We start from the raw sequence: 19,301 nt of genomic DNA on the forward strand, positions 1-19,301 counted from the left end.
TATTCCATAGTATACATATACTAAATTCTTTATCCATTCATCAGTTGATGGACATTTGGGCTCTTTCCATAATTTGATGATTGTTGATAACACTCCTTTGGATAAATACGTACTCGTGCAATTACTGGGTTGTAGGGTAGTTCTCTTTTTAATTTTTTGAGGAACTTCCATACTGTTTTCCAGAGTGGCTGCACCAGTTTGCATTCCAACCAACAGTGCCAAAGGGCTCCCCTTTTGGGGCACGTGGGTGGCTCAGCCGGTTAAGTGTCTGGCTCTTGATCTCGGCTCAGGTCATGATCTCACAGTTTGTGTGTTTGAGCCCCACATTGGGCTCTGTGCTGACAGTGTGGAGCCTGCCTGGGATTCTCTCTCTCCCTCTCTCTCTCTGCCCCTCCTCCACTCTATCTCAAAATGAAAAAATAAATAAACAGCTTCATAGTTTACCAAAAAAAGGGGAGGCTCCCCTTTCTACACACCCTCGCCAATATCTGTTGTTTCCTGAGTTGTTCATTTTAGCCATTCTGACAGGTGGGAGGTGACATTGTGGTTTTGATTTGTATTTCCCTGATGATGAATGACGCTGAGCCTCTTTTCATGTGCCTATTGGCCATGTGCATGTCTTCTTTGGAAAAGTGTCTGTTCATGTCTTCTGCCCATTTCTTCACTGGATTATTTGGTTTTTTGGGTGATGAGTGTGATCAGTTCTTTACAGATTTTGGATACTAACTTAATATCTTCTCCCATTCCGTCGGTTGCCTTTTGATTTTGTTGATGGTTTCCTTCCCTGTGTTCCTGATTTTTGAAAGTGAGACCAATCTCCTAGTGTTCAGCAGGGGGCAGCAGAGGCAAAAAGAAGAGAGCTCTTCAGTTCAGGACTGGTGCTGTGCTGAGTATACTTGCCTCTGCAGCCTGTGCATCAGCTCCTGGTGGGGTGGCCGGGCTAAGAAGGGTCAAGATCAGACCTCCGGAGACTCTGAGGCCTGCCCCTTCCCTGCTTGCTCTCGGCCCCGTGAGCTGCCCCAGTGGACATGTTGGGTGTCTAGGTGGGCCACAAATCGGGGTGCCCCCTCTTTGCATACACACATGTGCACACGTTAAGTGTGCAGCATTTTCTTATGGGAAGGTGCAGTGTTCTTTGTGTGATCTTTTCTCCCTCGCCTCTCCTTTCACCAAGTAGCGATGTCTGGTCAATATTTGGCTCATATTAGTCATCGTCTTGCTCAGGTGTCATCCGAGTGTCATCTTAGTTTCTCACTTGAAGTTTTTTCCTTTCTAACATGCTCCCTGCCGTCTCCTGGTTGCTGCAACCTTGTATATCCAGACCTGGAAATACACCTTCAGAATGATCTCGAATTCACCCCATATTCCCAGTGTCTGTTGCTACTGCTGACATGCAGACCCTTCTCCTATTTTGTCTGAATTATTTTAACTGCCTCCTTTGTGTGTGTGTGTGTGTGTGTGTGTGTGTGTGTGTGTGTGTGTGTGTGTGTTTGGTCCATACTCCATGCCACTGTGAGAATGATCTTTTTGAAATACAGACTCCTTTGCCCAGAGTGATCCAGTGGGCACCTCATCCACACTTTTTTTTTCTTCCCCTTTTAAAGAGAGCACATGCGTGAGTAGGGGGCGGTGGGCAGAGAGACAGAGGGAGAGAGAATCCCAAGCAGGCTTCATGTTCAGTGCAGAGCCCTACGTGGGGCTTGATCCCACGAGCCTGGGATCATGACCTGAGCTGAAACTAAGAGTCAGACCCTCAACCGGCTGAGCCACGCAGGTGCCCCTCATCCGCACCCTTGAAGCGCCTGTGGTCTGGCCCGACCCACTTCCATGAACCTGCATTCTGCCTGAAAGGGTAGAGGGGGCAAGGGAGCCAACAGCTCTTGAGCCCTTCAGCATGCAAACACTCAGCGAGGCATTTCAAAACATTTTTAATTCTCAAAACGATTTAGAAGTAATCCACACCGCTGTCCAAAGACGGGAGGCAGGACAGCTGAGATGGTTTCGTGTGTGACACCTATCTGGTTGCATCAGCGCTGGCCCCCTAAAACAGTGCTTCACCCTGCGTGCTTTCACACACCTCCGCTTTCTCCTTTGCCTTAGTATTTATGCTCGTGTCCATTACTGGGGTGCACGTCTATACTCGACAGTAAGATTCTCTCTCCATCTCTGCCCCTCCCCTGCGCTCGCTCGCTCTCTCTCTCTTTCTCTCTCTCTAATTTAAAAAGATAAATAAAAAATAGCATGTCAGTTTTGTGTTACTGACTTCTGAACTAGGGAGGGATTTGTCAAGAAGTTTAACTCTGGGACCGGGATTAAAAGAAGAGTGCTTCTAGAGATCCTGAAGGGCGAGAGTTTAGATCTTTAAGAAAGTCAGGTTTAGGGGCACCTGGGTGGCTCAGTTGGTTAAGTGTCCAACTTTGGCTCAGGTCATGATCTCACGGTTGGTGGTTCGAGTCCCGTGTCCGGCTCTGTGCGGACAGCTCAGAGCCTGCGGTGAGCTTTGGATCCTTGTGTCCCCTCGCTCTCTGCCCCTCCCCCATTCGTGCTCTGTCTCTCAAAAATAAACATTAAAAAAATTAAAAAGAAAAAAGAAAGCCATGTTTAAATTATAGTAAAGTTTAAGACGTCATAAAGAAAGCAGCAGTAAGGAGACCTTATATTATAGACGAAGGCTTGTACCAGAAAGTTCTCTTGATTTGTGTTGTGTGCTATGGATAGTATTCATAATTAAGGTTGAACTCCTGATACCTGTGGTTTTGTTTTTTTGTTTTTTTCTATTTCACCTGAAACTCTTCGAGTATGTCTCTTTAAGAGATAAAATGTCCCCTTTGAAATGTAAACACTGCACGGTCTGCAGAACTCCCTGAAGTCATAACGAAGTCCTTTATGGACCAATGTCCCATCGACATTGACATTTCCCCAGTTGTCCCATAAGTGCTTATGTCCCACCATTATTTCTGTCCCTGGGGGTCCCCCCCCCCCCCCGCCAGGCTGTGTGGTCAGGTGACTGTGCCTGAGCCACCTGGGAGGGTCCTGTCCTCCAATTGCCGCCACATCTTTCATATATGTGCCCAGGGCCCTTGGTTCCATTCGCCTTTTGTTTCCTAGGGATTGCTTTTGGAAATTTAATTTTGTCTCAGAATTATGTAAAATATTTACCTAATTCAGAAGTCAGATCAACCGAAGTCCATTTAAAGGAAGCTACATTCTTCCCTGTCTTTTTGGTGTGAAACTTGCAAATTTTGTTCTAACGGTGACTGTAATAGTATTTACTTTATAAAAGCCTTTTGCTTTTCTCTTTTTCTTGCTGGGGAGAGCTCCTGCTGTCTGCTCGTTGCCCACTTTGAGCAGCTTTTGGAAATAGCTGGTAACCTCTTAGCACCTTCCCCTTCTCTCCCCCAGCATCTGTGTTCAGGTAGCATCCCTCTGTTCCCAGCGGGTCAGCGAGCATATTGCACTTCGGTTTCATCTCCCCATTTCCCCCTCATGTTCGGTGGTCGTATTTTCTCTACTGTCTCTTTCAAAGCCTACAGCCGTCTACTGTCTCCCGTATCTTTATCTGTCTCCGTTGAGGGGAGGTGTGTACCAGTCGCTCACCAACACGTTTCATGCTGCTGATTCTCCAGTCTTCTGGTGTTTTGAAGCGATCGATCCTCCGGGAGATATCTCAGGATAAGCACGTGGGAACACCGTCCCAGAGACTCTGCATGTTGGTTAACAGTTCACCTGCAGCCTTTATGCTTGCAGGCCAGCGAGGCTGGGTAGAAAACGTTTGACTCACACTATCTTTCAATGAGGAACTGAAATGAACTCCACCATTACTTTTCGGCATCAAGCATCGGCGAATATTGGGTGACAGTCTGAATTCCTTTCCCTCCTGGGACTTGGTCCTTTGCCTCGAATGCCCAGAGAAGTCTTTCCTTGTCTTTAAAGCTCAGTTTCTCATCGTTGGCACTTACTGGCACATTGGAGCTGGCCATGGCCCCTTCCACTGCCATCCGCAGATGGCCTGCCAGGCTTTCGGGTGGTTCCTGATAGTGGCTTGGGGACTCTGGCTTCTGTGGCCCCACAGCCTCTTTTCCTCTCTGCTTCTCCCCACAGTTTCTAACACCACCCAGTTCCCGTAGTTGGGTGGTGACTTCTCCCCAGCGGCTCGCGCTTTTGGGTTTGTTGGTACGCTGTGTGCCACTTCGTGCTGTTATAAATGTGTCAGCGAGTTTCTGGTTTTGCTGTCCCAGCTGTTTTTGTGTGTTTGTTTTTAACTCATGGTAAAATACACGTTAACATAGAAATTACCATCCTAACCAGTTTTAAGTTTACAGGTCAGTGGCCTTAGGTACGTTGGGCAGCCGTCACCACCAGGCATCTCCAGAACGTCTTCTCCTCTTACAGAACTGAAACTCTGTCCTCATTAAGCACTAACTCCCCCTCCCGCTCCCCGCGGCAACTCCATGATTTCTGTGTCTATGACTGTGGCATCCCACGCCCCTCGTGTAAGTGGAGTCATGCAGGACTTGTCCTTTTGTGCCTGGGCTTACTTAGCGTGGTGTCCTCAAGGCTCTTCCATGGCATAGTGCCTACATGTCAGAATTTCCTTCCCCTTTGAGGCTGAATCATACGTCCCATTGTATATATGTACCGCAGTTTGCTTATCCATCATCCACTGGTGGACACGTGGGTTGCCTCCACCTTTTGGCTGTTGTGAGCTGCTATGAAGTAATTGTTCTGTTTTTATGCAGAGGCTGCAAGGTTAAAAGGACAGCCTTGCCACTCTCTTCCTAGATACCTTGGTTCTGGAACATTCTAAAGTAATTTTTTGAAATTTAATAAATTTACATGCATGCACATCCACTCATAAACATGTTCTGCATGGCAAAGCCTACTATACATGAATGAAAAACACGAGTTTTTGCAGTATTTGCAGTTTGAAGCACAGAAGGTAGGCTCGTTTCTCTAAAATGTCAGGACCTCCGTCAACATATAAATAAGAAAAACATGAATAGCCCAATGGAAAAATGAGTATGAACGGATATTTCCTAGAAAATGAAATCACCTGTCTTACAAATGTATGAAAAGATGTGTTGTCTCACTCATACGGAGATGTGCAAATTAAATGTTCACTAATGCATTTTTCACTCAGATTGTTAAAGACCAGAGGGTTTGATGAGCCCTCATTGAGGGTGTGCGGAATTGGGCCCTCGTATGTATCACTTCTGAGAATGTGAACTGAAGTGGCCTCTGCAGGAGGGCACTTTGATGATATCTGTCCAAGTTACATGGTACCGTTCTCCTAGAGGGGTATTTCACGGATCTAATCACAAAAACGCAAAATAACCAGTGTAGAAGACTTCGTTCTCACATTGTTTGTTCAAAACAAAAAAACAACCAACCAGATGCTGCCGGTGGAGGAGTTGTTGGGTCGCGCAGGCTGTTGGGGTGCCACAGAGCCAGGAACGAGAACCAGGCACTTTGTGTGTCAAGGCAGAAGGATGTCTAAAGACAGTGCAGACAGATAGCACTACTAAATTGGGGGAAAGGGTTTGCTCATAAATACCTAACACGTTTCTGTGTAGCTGCCCGAGAAATCGATAGCATCAATGACCTCTGGGGAGCTGCTGGGTGGGGGCTGCAGTAGGAAGGAGACTCTCCAGAAAGCCCCTTCGAATGTTTTCAAATTTGAGCCATATGACTGTATCACATACGTTGTAAATCCTAAAATATACAGCAGAAAAAAAATACATGCATGTGTTTAAAGAAAGAAAAAATCGACGAGCAGGTCGGCTTTTGCCCCCAGAACGTCATTTTCCTTCCTAAAGAGCCTTATGTTACTATTTCTTAGTGTATCCTTCGCGAGAGTTTGGACCTGTGCTTTGGGTAGATTTCGTAATGCATGATGAGTTCCTCAGGCCTCCCGCCCCCTGGCCCCGCCCTCACTGCCCCGCCCCCCTGGCCCCGCCATCCCCACCTTTGGAACTGACCACTTTTCCTGCTCTGCATGCATATCCATTGCACAGCTGCCTTCTGGACCAGGGTTTCCAGTTTGCATTTTCTCCAGACCCTTGCTCTGGGACAGCGATGGGTGTGGGGTGGAAGAGGTTCTGTTTTACAAGTTCACATTAATTGGGTTCCTTCCTTCCTTCCTTCCTTCCTTCCTTCCTTCCTTCCTTCCTTCCTTCCTTCCTTTTTCTTTTCCCTTTCTTATCCCTACACCAGACCAAGCCAGCCAGGTATTTAATGGTGTTTCTTAACTGGAGGATTTCTCAGAGCTTTTACTATACTAATATCTATTGTGATCCCTAAGTAGGCATATATCATATAGTTTTATTATTGTCTTTCTGTGAATTCCCAAAAAGGGATATATGTAAAGTATGTTATTTTATACATTATGTATTTGTATTATATATGCAGGTGTGGGCATGTATGTGTGTATATATATATGGCATGTAAGTCCTTTTTAGGTATATATTTTACATATCAACATTTACTACACACACACACGCACACATATGTATGTATACACACACACACACATCTGTTTCCAAGCTTAATCAGGATGGATTGCCTTTTTTTTTTTAATGTTTATTTATTTTGAGAGAGACAGACACAGAGTGTGAGTGGGGGAATGCAGAGAGAGAGGGAGATACAGGATTCGAAGCAGGCACCAGGCTCTGAGCTGTCAGCACAGAGCCTGACGAACTCATGAGTGTGAGATCATGACCTGAGCTGAAGTCAGATGCTCAACTGATTGAGCCACCCAGGCGCCCTTGGATTGCCTTTTGAATAAGGAGAGAACGTCCTGAAAGCTTAGGCAGGCTACTGTTTCACCTAATACATTTTGAGAAAGGTGTTTCTATTTAGGCAATAATTAAGTAAGAGGAGTTTTAAGATAAGTTGAAAAAGCCAAAAACCCAGCACTGAAGTATGCATTACAGGAAAAGGTATGAATACAGTTAAAAGTATAACATTCATACCAATTTTTGTTTAAGTGTTGGCTGTACTCATGTTACAGGAATGATAATGTATATACCATATATCCCAAGTCCTCTTGGTCTTAACAGAGCATTATAACCTAATTAGCGGGTAGTCTCATGTCAAGAGTAGGCTGTCCTCCACATTTGTATCTGGTTGTAATGGCTGCACCTGGCAGTCCCCAACAGATCTGCGGTCATTTTCGGTAGGAAGGGGCTGTGCCCGTCGGCCCTGCTCTCCTGGAGATAAGCCCACTGGCAAAGCCAAAGTGCTGAGCACTTGAGGTGGGAGGGGGAGCCAAGCCTGACCCTAGAAGTGGGCTTTTCTGCCCTTAAACAAGCCTCTTTCTGAATTGAATAGAATCTTCTGTTTCACAAAATTTCTAGTTACCCAAAGCTAGAAATCTCAATTCAGAAATATCATAGTCAAAACATAGGTTTTGACCTCAGTTTCAGAGTACACGTGACCTCCTACACCTAGCTGATTGTGGCGGGGGGCGGGGGAGGGGGAGGGGGTCTTCTTTTCCGCACAGAGCAGGTGTTGAGTGGCACTGCTTTAGAGATATGTTTCGCTAATGTACTCTCTTGGCCTGGGACTTCTGGCAGCTGCCTTACTCCAGGGGACAAATTAGTAAGTTAAACAGCTGAAAATCCCACTGTTGAGTTAGCTGTGATGTTGGGGAGATTAACAGACTTTCATCCTCCTGGTCTGTCCCCTGGTGGCCAGCCAGGCCCCAGGTCTGTAGTTCAGCATCACCGGAGCAGAGTGCCAGGGACCTGTCAGTCACAGCGAGAGGTCTGGAAAGGAGACAGTCCCTTTCAGAGCACCCGGAGCTGGCTGTGCTTCCTCGCGCTTCTGTCCTGTGCTCCATCCACAGCTCCACATCTGTGTGCTTGTGTTCGGGATGATGGGACCTCTTTGCATGCCTGTTCTTTAGTCCACCTATGGCATTTGCGGGCTAGACTACAGAGAATAACCCCAGATTCTTGGAGATTGGGAATGTTCACAAAAGTGGTTTTCGTCTCCCTCTAGGAAGGGAAAGAGTAGATAGCTGGCCTTTGAGTCCTGCAACCACGAGGAGTCCACTGTCTTTTGGCTGATTTCTCATCAACAGGCCAGGGTGTGATCTGCTAAGTGGATGGTCTTTATTACCTCTGCTTCCAGAGGAGCTGGCATCCCTATGCAACAGGACCTTGACCCACTCCTGTCCGCCGCTTACTGTTGGGGGGGGGGCATGAACAGGCCAGTTTTTAGGCCACACATGGCTGGTGTCAGGGAGGAAAAACAAAGGCAGGTGGTAAGAAGATGAAAAAGCAGCCTACCTCTTCTGACTTCTCTAAAGGAACTTCTGTGGGGAGAGGGAGGAAATGTTACACTTTTGAAGACTCTTCGAAACTATAGCGAAAGCCCCTTGAAAAGCTGCTGTGAGGGCACAGGAGTGACAGCGTCCAGGTGCTGACCATCTGTAGCTCCTCGCTTCTTCAGGGGGTAACAGCACTAACTGCCTGCCGTGTACCTGGGCGACTCCGTGAGTGGAAAGAATTGGGCTCTAGCATCAGAAAGATCTACTCTTTTAAAATCCCGGCTCTTTTTAAGATCCCTGAGATCTTAACATCTCTGAGCAAAGCGTCCCTCCCTCAGGGTTCACGAGTATGGTGGACAGAGCCCTTCAGATCCAGAAGCACTTCCTGAATGGCAGGTGTTGGGGCATGGGGCTGCAAAGATGAATCATGTACATGCCGTGCCTCCCAGGAATTCGTGGCTTCTATAACAGCACCGCGGTAGGAAGGGGGAGGCATTGAACTCACAGGGTCTGAGACACAATTGGAGTCTTTGTTCGTGAGGGGGTGACGGCCTGGCTGTGGGATGGCACCAGTAAGAAAAGAGCAGAGAGGTATGTCCAAAGTGAGCTTGAAACAGAGGATGCTTCAAACCCCAACCCTGACCAAGTTGGACAGAGACGTGGAAGGGGTGGAACTAAAACACACAGGCCAGCTCCCTTTAGCGTGCTTTGCTGTTGCCGGATGTTCCAAGAACAAAGGAGTTCAGTGGTCAAGGAAATCTGGGTAGTACTGGATTATAAAAAATCACCCGGCACCTTGATGGCTGGAATTGTCAGGCTGTAGTGTGTGACTGTGGGTCTTACAGCTCCAGGAGAGGGAAATGTGCAGTGTTTCCGCAGCTTAGTAGGAAAACTGGTTCATTTATCCATTTATCGATTGGCATTGGCCCTGTGCCCTGGGGATACTCAGAAGTGAAGTGTCAACTCTAGAACAATGGAAGCAGGGCGAGCTGCTCCCAGACCGCCAGAGACACTGGAGCTCTTGATTACCCTCCTGAGCAACCAGAAGGAGAAGCGATCACGGCAGCACCGTGAGCTGAGGAGGAGGAGAACAGAAGATAAAAGAACACATTTGGGAAGGAAATAGGATTTACAGAAAAGATCCGTGGGGAAGGTGAAGGAAGAATGGTCAAATAGAGAACAATTTTATTTCAGGAACAAAGGGGTGATTCTCTCTCTCTCTCTCTCTCTCACACACACACAAATATTTTCATCTATGTTGAAAACAATTTAATATACGCCATGTTTTCTCTTTACCTTATAACTTCCAGTTTCTGTGTAATAATGAGCATCTAGCTCATCTAGCTTGGGTTCTGATTAGAAAGGTAGTTTCCCCCCGCCGCGTTGGTTTCAAGGTACGTCTAAGAGATTAAACCTGTCTTTCCTTGCAGGTAATGTACAGAAGGATTCTGCAGCAGGCGGGGTTCATACAGTTCGCACAACTTCAGTTTCTGGAAGCTAAAGAGCTCTTCAGGTAATTTGAGGTGTTGGTAGCAAGCCCTCCTGTGTGTCCCTCTGTGGTCAAAACCTTCACCTAGACTGTGTGGCCGTGATGGGAGATGTCGCCGCGCTTAGCTTGTGCCTCACGGGGAAGTGGTGAGGCTTCTTGACAGTGGCAGCCATCACCAACACTCGTTCCTCGCCCCCACCCCTTAGCCTCAGTTTACTTGCCCTGTGTCCTGAGGAGGGCAGAGGCTGACGAGGGCATGCCCCTAACAATCCCACGAAGAGAGGAGAAGGGAATCCCGAAGAGTGAATTTAATAATGTGAAGAATTCCTAGGAAAATACTGTTGCCCACTTTTCCTTTCCTTTGGAGATTTCACAGGAAATCAGGGAGCTTAGGAAAAGAGCGGGTGCTTCTGGGTAGACTCATGAAAACTCCTTCCAAAGACTTCACGAGGAGAATGTTCATAAGAACAACTCGGGACATACGCTTCAAAATGTCTAACTAGAATAGATTCTGTGTAGTCTGGAACCTTCTAAAAGATAAAATGTGTGCTAAGCACCGGAAGAGATCCTTCACATCCAAGTAACAACCAGAGCAGGGCACCGCTGTTTTGTTAGGCATCAGACCCGCCACAGCTCCGACCTCCTCCTCTGGCACATGCTTGGTTGTAGGAGCAGGTATCTGAGTAAAGAAGGAACCGCTCAGCGAATCACGATGCCCAATGTAGCTTACACTTCGTAAATTCTGTGTGCTGTTACCATCGGTTCCTGGCAGGATCAGTCACTTCGGGGCTTAAATAGATTCTTTGTCCCTTTGGACCTGGGTGCTTTTCCATCCTGCCTGCTTTGTCCCTGCAGTGTCGAAAACCTCCTCACTTGGTCACGGGTACATCTTTCTTCTTGGGTTAATTTGCAACAGTGGGCGAATGGTCACAATATATTCATAGAAGAGTTTGTGGATTTTGTAATAGACTCGTGTAGGGCCTGTCAGTCATTAATAGAAGGTTCCTGTCTTTCATGCTTCAGCCTCTTACTGGTTTACATTGACTGCTGCTCAGTTTTTGTCAAAAGTGTGGCCGAGGGGTGCCTGGTGGCTCAGTCAGTTAAGTGTCCGACTTCGGCTCAGGTCATGATCTCACGGTTCGGTTCGTAGGCTCGAGCCCCATGTCGGGCTCTGTGCTGACAGCTCAGAGCCTGCATATGCTTCAGATTCTGTCTCCCTCTCTCTCTGCCCCTGCTCGCGCGCGCTCTCTCTCTCTCTCTCTCTCAAAAATTAATAAAAAAGACAAGTGTGGCCGAGGAAATTGACACTTGAGGAAGACACTTCAAGACAGACGTGACTCCACTTTCCCTTCCTGTGTCCATGACAGATGTTGCTAATAACGTGAATTTTTTTTTTCTCATTGGTGTGGGACGTGTCCTCAGACTTCCTTCTCAGTTCAGTGCTAGAAGCCCCACCTGCCAGCCAATCATGGTCGGCACGCTGGGGGTCCGTACGCTCTGTGTCTGTTTCTCTAGATGTTACACAGCCTGTCCTTGTGTCCAGTCAGGCCAGCACTTGGCCCAAGCCCCAGAGCCAGAGCCGCAGGGTAAGACTGCACCCGGCTTTTGCGGCCTGCCCATACAAGTCTGGAATCTGGCTCTGTGCCCATTGGGCAGTGCAGGTGCGGCTTCATGGTGCGGGTGGAGGTGCTCTGGGGGACAGTGCAGAGCATGGGCTTGGATCGGGATTTGGCCGGATCTCAAATGGTGAGAAGCTTCCCAAATGGAGTCATGCAGTCATGACCTTTTGAGCTGGATAATTTGTTAGGGGCGCGCTCTCGTGCATTGGAGGAGCCCTGGTCTCTACCCACTGCGTGCCAATAGCACCCTCTAGTGGTGACCAAAAGTATCTCCAGACATTGCTAACTTCCCCAGGGAGCAAAACTGCTTCCCTGGAGGACCATTGCTTTAGGCAGAGGGAACACGCAGGAAAGGCTGAGAGGCATGAAGTGTGTAAACTGGAGAGGTGATGAGGTGGCGTTGAAGCCTCAGAACATGAGAGGGACAGTGGAAGCCAAAGCTGTAAGGTCATCGGGAGCAGCTAGGAAGGGCCCTGAATGCCGAGCTCAGAGGTCTGACGTTCATCCTGGGGAGGCCCAGAACCGCAGGAAGTGGGGAGAGGGCAGGAGTGGAAGAAAGGAGGGCCAGAGGCCGGAAGTTGGGGAGGAGGAGACTCAGCTTGAAGGAAGGCGGACGCAGCGAACATCGCAGAAAGCGTAGACCCCGGGCCCTACCTGAGGTTCCCATTCTTGTCTGGCGGCCCTGCGTCTGTTTCTGCAAGAGGGGCCCCACAGGTAGGGCTGCTTCTGGGCCAAGGTTGAGGCCCGCAGCTCGGTAATGCCACCGCTGGCTTGTTGTGGACAAGATGAGCAGGCGTGGTGGGGACAGGGTCGGTGGTGAAGCTGAGGTGGGATGTCACCAGATGGGCTCCCTGGCCTTCCGAGGGTAGGACACCACACTGGCCATTGCAGCCGCAGCCTCATCTTATGCCCTGAGAGGCCATCGAGAGTCACCACGGATGCGGCCTCGCAAATGCTCTCGCGGCTCCTGTTAGAAGATCTCTGAAGGGGATGTTGTAAGTCATGTTCTCGCAAAGTCCCTTCTTTGTGGGCCGTGCAGCACACCTGGTTATAGTTTGTGCCAGGAGAAACGTCGGACTGTACTTCGCCTTTGACCGGACAGTGACGTGTTCCCTTCACGTTCCTTTCTTGGCCTCGGTTTCCAGGGAGTCCGGCGCTCCCTTGGTGTCGGGACCGCCTCGGGTGTCTTGATGTTGCATGCCGGCACTGGAGGGGGGCGTGTGTGTCTCTCGCCGTGGCCCCCCCTCTGCTGTCGGAATCGCGTGGTGGCACTCCCCTCGGCAGTGCTCTGCTGGGCTCGCGCATCCGGACGCTCGCTCTGACGTGCTCCCCCACACATGCAGCTCCCCATTAACGTGTGCGGGCGTGCACGCCCCCCCCCACTCCCCGTGTTGTTTTGTGTGCCTATGTGTACTCTCTCTCTCTTTTTGCTTCATTTAGTTTGACACTGTAATTGCAGAAGCGGCCAGCTTGACGTCCGGGAGCTGATCTCTCTCTACCCCTTCCTGTTGCCCACCTCTTCCTCATTCACACGGTCCCACCCTCCTCTCCACGAGTATGCAGACCTGAACCAGCTGACCCAGGGGGACCAGGAGAAGATGGCCAAGTGTAAGCGCTTCCTCATGAGCTACCTGAACGAAGTCCGCAGCACAGAGGTCGCAAATGGCTACAAAGAGGACATCGACACGGCCTTGCTCAAGCTGTACGCGGAGGCCGACCACGACAGTCTGCTGGACCTCCTGGTCACCGAGAACTCCTGTCTTCTGACGGACAGCGCTGCTTGGCTCGAGAAGCACAAGAAGTGAGTGTTCCCTCCCCACACGCGGCCAGGGACCGCACGCTAGCCTTTCCGCCACCACAGGGAGGCTGTTGGGAAGCAGAGACTCGTCACAGGACCCCTGTGACACCGTGGTGACAGCCCAGTGCCCCTCAGGGTAGATCCCCCCGGCACAGTCTGCAGACCAACCGGAAGGGTCTTGGAAGGCATTAGGTCTCATACCAGTTCTTTAATGATACTGACCCCAGCCAGTCAGAGGCCCAGTTAGTAAAGGAAGTGATTCTTAGCCTTCATATCCGTAGCGTTGCACATAGAACTCACCCACGCAGGACGCCATGTGTGTATTGGTAAAATCAGCAGCACACTTGAGTCATTGATGACCGGATTGCACAGATAGATAGACGCCCGCATAAATAAAAAAGGGGACTTGGTCTTGTTGGTAAAAGTTTATGGCTTAAAACTCTGCTTTTATTATGAGCACGAGATGGTAGGCAGCCGCCCTTTGCCGTACGCACAAGGGCGGTTAATTGTAGTGACTGACGTGGGAAGAAGGGCCCGTGTCGTCTTCATTCTGGGCAGGTGCGAGAGGGCTTTCTTCAAAAGTGTTGGATGATCCCTAGAGTCCTGAAAGCAGTAAGATGCTTTGTCTGTGGTTTCTGTTGTGTATTCGAAGTAGCAGAAGTACTGACGAAATCCCACGGAAACCACAGGGGTTGCAGTGCTGGATCCCGTTCAAATGCCGGAGACAACTCGGGGCTTGTGATCGGCCTCAGCGTGGGTGTTCGCTCCTCCTGGCACTTTCCCTCAGTTTCCCAAACACGCGATGGGAGGGCGTTATTTTGTTTCAGAACCAGAAAATAACACTGATGCCTCGTGGTGGTGACTTGGAATGGTAGGGAGCAGACAGGGTAACTGCCTGAGAGGCTAAGGAAAAGAGGAGGGCACCAGCGAATAGTTCGTCATCTTACGAGTTTGCTCTCGGAGGGAAGAAATCCAGCATCCCCCTGTGTTCGCTTCTTCCAGTCCCCAGCTGGGGAGGGGGATGACCGGGAGCAGGACACCCCAGTGGAACTCGGGAGGCTGGAACGGCTCACCACCCGGGCAGTGTCAGTGCCATCGCTAGTCTTTTCCACTCACGAGGGAGAAAATGGGTGGTGGAGACAGTCCACCTGCTCAAGGCCATGGAGGCCCTAAGTCATACAACCTGAATTGAAGCTCAGAGCCTAGAACCCTGGGTGCCCTCTCCCAGGGCTCATCCCCCCTCCCTGCTGTCCTCCACGGTGGCTGGGTGCTCTTGGCCCGTATTGCTGTCGTTCGTATTCAGACTCCTTACCTCTTCTTTCCGTAATAGCTCAGACGGCACACTTTCCGACCACTCTTTTAATACCTTGTGATGGTTGACGGTGATTATCTGAAAAGATACAGAATCGTATTAACATTTGAGGAAATTGTGAAGCCATTCCAAACACGATTTTCCATAGCACAATTATTGTTTTATTTTTCAGCTTATGCTAGACTTGAATACGATCCTTTTTGGAAGTTGAGGGGGCATACGTTTGCACACCCGAAGTAAATAAACAGAAATGAGGATCTTTTTGTCCTTGGAAATTTGTTGTTGAACTCAATACGAATACGAGGGACCGGGGCGAGGGGCGGGGGTCGGGGGGCGCGGGGAGGCTGTCGCTGGGTGGGCGCCACGCGCAGCCGCTGGCGGAAGAGGGTGCACTTAACGCGGTGTCTCCTTTCAGGTATTTTGCACTTGGACTGCTCTATCATTATAATAACCAAGACGCTGCGGCAGTGCAGGTTAGTGCAAAAGCATTTCAGCATTACTTAAAAACCTCTGTCATTTAGCTCCGTGTGACCTGGGGAGGAGGTTCCCAAGTTGGCGGAGGCTGCTTTTGCCCGGTCTACACCCCTTTTTACAGAATAAGAACAACAGCTGTTTTAGAAAGTGACCTCCTTGACAAATGTCAGCCAAGGGCTTTCTTTTTCTTGTCTTTACGTCTCTTTCGAGGACATTTTCAAGATTGAGTTTTGAAAATTTAAGAACTAAAAATACGACTTCTTACTGAGCCACAAGGCGTGGGGCACCACTGCCTTATTCGAAAACTAAGCCTGCGAATATCAGCTTATTTATAACCTCCGCCATTAATGACACCAACCGTTGCCAGTGGGGAGAGTAAATCATTATCCCCATGTCACCTGTGACAGAACTAAAGCTGATCAAGGCCAGTCACTGGCCCAGGGTCACAGTCTTGCTCCGTGGTAGAACAGGGATTTGAACCACGATTCCAGGTGGCCCTGGCAGGGATACTGCACCTGAGATAAAAAGGCATCAGTCCCTAGTCCCCTCTGTCTCGTCTCGCCTCTCACGCCTTGTGACAAACGTCATCTCACACTGTCAGGAGACCTTCTCCCCTTCTGTCACTTGGTATGCACTGGTATCATTCTTTTTCTGTTGTTTTGAGAGTGGCCGAGAACATTGGCAGTAGTCCCCAGGCTAACGTCAGACCTATGACTTTGGCAAAGCTACACATGCAATCACTGTCATTAACCTGATGGCAGATGAGGTTAAAAAAAAAAAAAAAAGGTTTCTATCAACACACCCAATGGCCAAGAGTAGATTTGGGCGTCAAGAATAACGTTTTTATATTGTAAAACACATGGCTGTAAGAATTATAGCTTGATGGCAGTCTAATAATAACAGCGGGGCTATAGAGTGGGGTTTGCAAAATCCAATGATACGAAATAAATCTTTATATATGGCAGAACTCTACTGTGAAGAAAATGACACGGTTCCGTGTATGTGTGATTAGGTTATTTGGTTTGAGGAATACAGTGTGGAAGAAACTGGGACCATAAGAAAGGTTCATATGCTAATATCAGAAGTACAGTCTACACCAGCAGCCCTGCTTCTTGGGCCTCTTGCGGGTGGTATGGTCCTGAAGTACGGCGCACTGGGCAGGCGGGTGAGGTCCAGGAGATGCGGTACGGACTGAGGGGCCTCCGTCATCTCTTCCACTCCCTTGTGATGCAGCCTCATCCCAGGTTTCTGAAAGTAAGCTTTGGTTTACACAGCGGGGAAGTTTCTGGATGAAATAGCAAGGGACTTTTATTATTAGCAGCTGTCATGAGCCCCTGTGCACAAGACAGAGCACTAGGGGACAGAATCACCAGTATTTTTGAAAGCACAGTGTCTGACCCTCCTGGTCCACAAAGGACGTCAAAGTCCAGGATCCCTGTGGTGGGGAAGGTGGAAACAGCCCTGCCAATGGAGGCAGTTAAGTTTCCTCTGCATCAAGATGCTGTCAGTGATCGTTTTATCTCATGAAGAAACATTTTTAATACATCTACGTCTTTCCACCTGTTGTGTTTACTATTCGTATTACTATGATCTCATTAGAAAGGAAAGAAAAAGAATTTGGTGCTTTATTTTCTTGATGTCCGGGACCCCGTCTTCTATATTGCTTTATTCCTCTGAAAAACTTAAAATTCGTTTAGGCCTTCAAAGTTTAAAATTTGTCCTACTACTGTAAAGGATCCAAAGGCCAAATAAGTAAACGTGTGCCCTTCCGTAGGTAATTCTGAAAGGTATGTAACCTTCCGTTTCTTTTTGTTCTTTACTCCTTTCCAGTTATGGGTGAACATTGTGAACGGGGACATTCACGACTCCACTCGCTCAGACCTATACGAATATGTCGTTGATTTCCTTACCTATAGTTTAGACCAGGAACTCGTGTGGAAGTACGCTGATTGGGTCCTGCAGAAAAGTGAGGAGGTTTGTGCTTCATAAATGCATTGGGGGGGGGGGTGGGGGGAGTGATTTTAAATGATTGATTTTAACAACAACCGTCCATGTTGTTCCTCCCCTTCTAATGGCTCATCTTGAGCCTTTGGAATGCCCAGTCTTAGGAAGTTCTGCATTTCAGCACTTCTGAGATACACTGTTCCGCACATCAGTGTGGGGCAGGCCCCTTCTGTAGAAAAGCAGAAAGCGTGGCCGGGGTTCCTTCGCATCTTCTGAAAAACGTGTGTGTGTGAACCCCCATGCCTGACCAAGTGTGACCCTTCTGATTTCTGTGGGCTGGCGCAGGATCAGATGGTCGCCTTGCAGGGCGTGGTACCCCGCCTGGGCCACACCAGGCAGACCCTTGTCCTGTCTCTGTGCCGCACCCCCTGGCGTGGCAATCGTGGCTCTGGAGGTAGGAGGGAGCCCTGCTCAGGACTTGCCATCTTGGAGGCTGAGGAAGGGCAGCAGTGAGGAAGCACCCCGAGGAAACTCCTGCTGGCTGCAGGGCGTGGGGGGAGTAGCGCATAAGCTCAGGACTCCTCTGTGAAGCCGCTGGAGGACTGGAAAAGAGATAGCATCTCAGCCGTCACCGTTAAAAACACACATTTCCTTGGTTCCCCTTGGAGGAGAGAAACTTAGCTTCCTGGCTCGGGACCTTCGTCTTAAACGTAGAGTTTTCTGCATGTCACATCTGCCTTTGAAAAATCCGAGCTGGGGTATGTTCTCCATGGTACTCTCTGAACTGGGAGGTCTGAGCCCATGGGCTTCACGTGCTTTTAACTCCATCTTTACTTGGCCTCTGTGCACACACACCTACAACATACCCTGACACACTCAGGCACACCTGCAACATGGATCCAAAACGGTTGAAAGCTTTGGGCTCCTCCCAGTGCTAATAGATGGTATCAGCATGTCATTCCCAGGATTCTGTGTCCCTGGTGATGAGCCAGCCACTCAACCTCTATCATTTCTTTCAAATGCCACAACAACGCCACAAGGGGGAATTACGAGGAGAGCAAAGCTCAGCTCTAGAAACTTCCCCAAGGTCGAATAGTTGGTACAGCACAGACACAAATCCAGGCTTATAGAACTCAGACTTCACACTCAGGAGAGCGGTGCTGTATTTCTCGTGTGTGTGCGCGCACATGTGTGTGATAGAATGCCCAGGGGAAGTACAGCATGCCTTTACTTGCCTACCTGACCGATTAGCGTTTCTGTTGAAGATGGAATTGCCACAGGGAGCTCCATTCAACAGGCACAGGAAGGCCGTCTGGAAACTTGCTCAGGGACGGGCCTTGGATCTACACAGATGATCCACATAGTGGATCCCTGTGTGCAGAGAACTGAGTTTACTGAACGTTCAGTACTGTATTTGTTCTTTCACTTAACTGGCCAGCAAGTGACCATCCTTGTCTGCAGATTGCCTTAATATTACAGAGTTGGTGCCTCTCCGGTTAATTAATGTTTCATTCTTTAATTTCTCGCCTTTAAATTTTTTTTTTTTATGTTTATCTATTTTTTTTGAGAGAGGGAGACAGAGCGCAAGTAGGGTAGGGCAGAGAGAGGGAGACACAGGATCTGAAGCAGCTCCAAGGCTCCGAGCTGTCAGCACAGAGCCCAATGCGGGGCTCAAACTCACGAACTGTGAGATCATGACCTGAGCTGAAGTCAAATGTTCAGCCGACGGAGCCACCCAGGCGCCCCTAATTTCTGACCCTTTTAGGAGAAATTCCGATGAGGTGTATGAGGTTTCCCGTCTTTGTGCCGTGCTCTTTGGACTTTGCCAGTGCCCCACCCCATACTGTGTTGCTGTATCTCCGTGTTTTTGACAACAATTTTCCCCAGACATAAATGTCCATCGATTAGAATAAACATAAGATGGCATCCGGAGAAGGAAATAGCTAAATTACCATTCTCCTTTCAGGTTGGAGTTCAAGTTTTCACCAGGAGACCTTTGGATGAACAGCAGAACAGTTTTAATCCCGACAGCATTATCACTTGCCTTAAGAAATACCCTAAAGCCCTTGTTAAGTATCTGGAACATCTGGTCATAGACAGGAGACTGCAGGTGAGCGCTTTTGAACTTGGACTACCACGAGCAGGGCTGCCATGTCCTAGTAGTAACTTCAGAGAGAGAATTTGACCGGAAAGCGTGTTGGCAGATGGTTCTAATGTAATATCTTAAACGTAGATGTTTTCGGTGTTCTAACGTAATAGTTTAAATGCCTGGCTCCCCGGATGCTCAGTCTGTGCTCGTGGATGGTCTAGAGGCCCGGAGGCTAATGAAGGAGAGGCATGTCGCCTTTTCTTTGCCCTCCAACTTGTATCCATCCAGCTCCTATTTTTTATCT

At 48.8% G+C, this 19,301-nt stretch overlaps 1 protein-coding gene across 3 annotated transcripts in view; it reads left to right on the plus strand.

Moving 5' to 3' along the window:
- Positions 1-19,301, plus strand: part of TGFBRAP1 (transforming growth factor beta receptor associated protein 1) — a 68,734-nt gene that overhangs the window by 41,160 nt on the left and 8,273 nt on the right. For all 3 annotated transcript variants that reach the window (XM_045053986.1, XM_003983878.6, XM_023251547.2), the window contains exons 5-9: positions 9,703-9,785; positions 12,840-13,181; positions 14,906-14,963; positions 16,795-16,938; positions 18,875-19,018. In XM_045053986.1, coding sequence (XP_044909921.1) covers positions 9,703-9,785; positions 12,840-13,181; positions 14,906-14,963; positions 16,795-16,938; positions 18,875-19,018 — 771 coding nt within the window. The remainder of the gene's footprint in view (positions 1-9,702; positions 9,786-12,839; positions 13,182-14,905; positions 14,964-16,794; positions 16,939-18,874; positions 19,019-19,301) is intronic.

This window comes from Felis catus, chromosome A3 (assembly GCF_018350175.1).
Source record: "Felis catus isolate Fca126 chromosome A3, F.catus_Fca126_mat1.0, whole genome shotgun sequence".
Classification (NCBI taxonomy): domain Eukaryota; kingdom Metazoa; phylum Chordata; class Mammalia; order Carnivora; family Felidae; genus Felis; species Felis catus.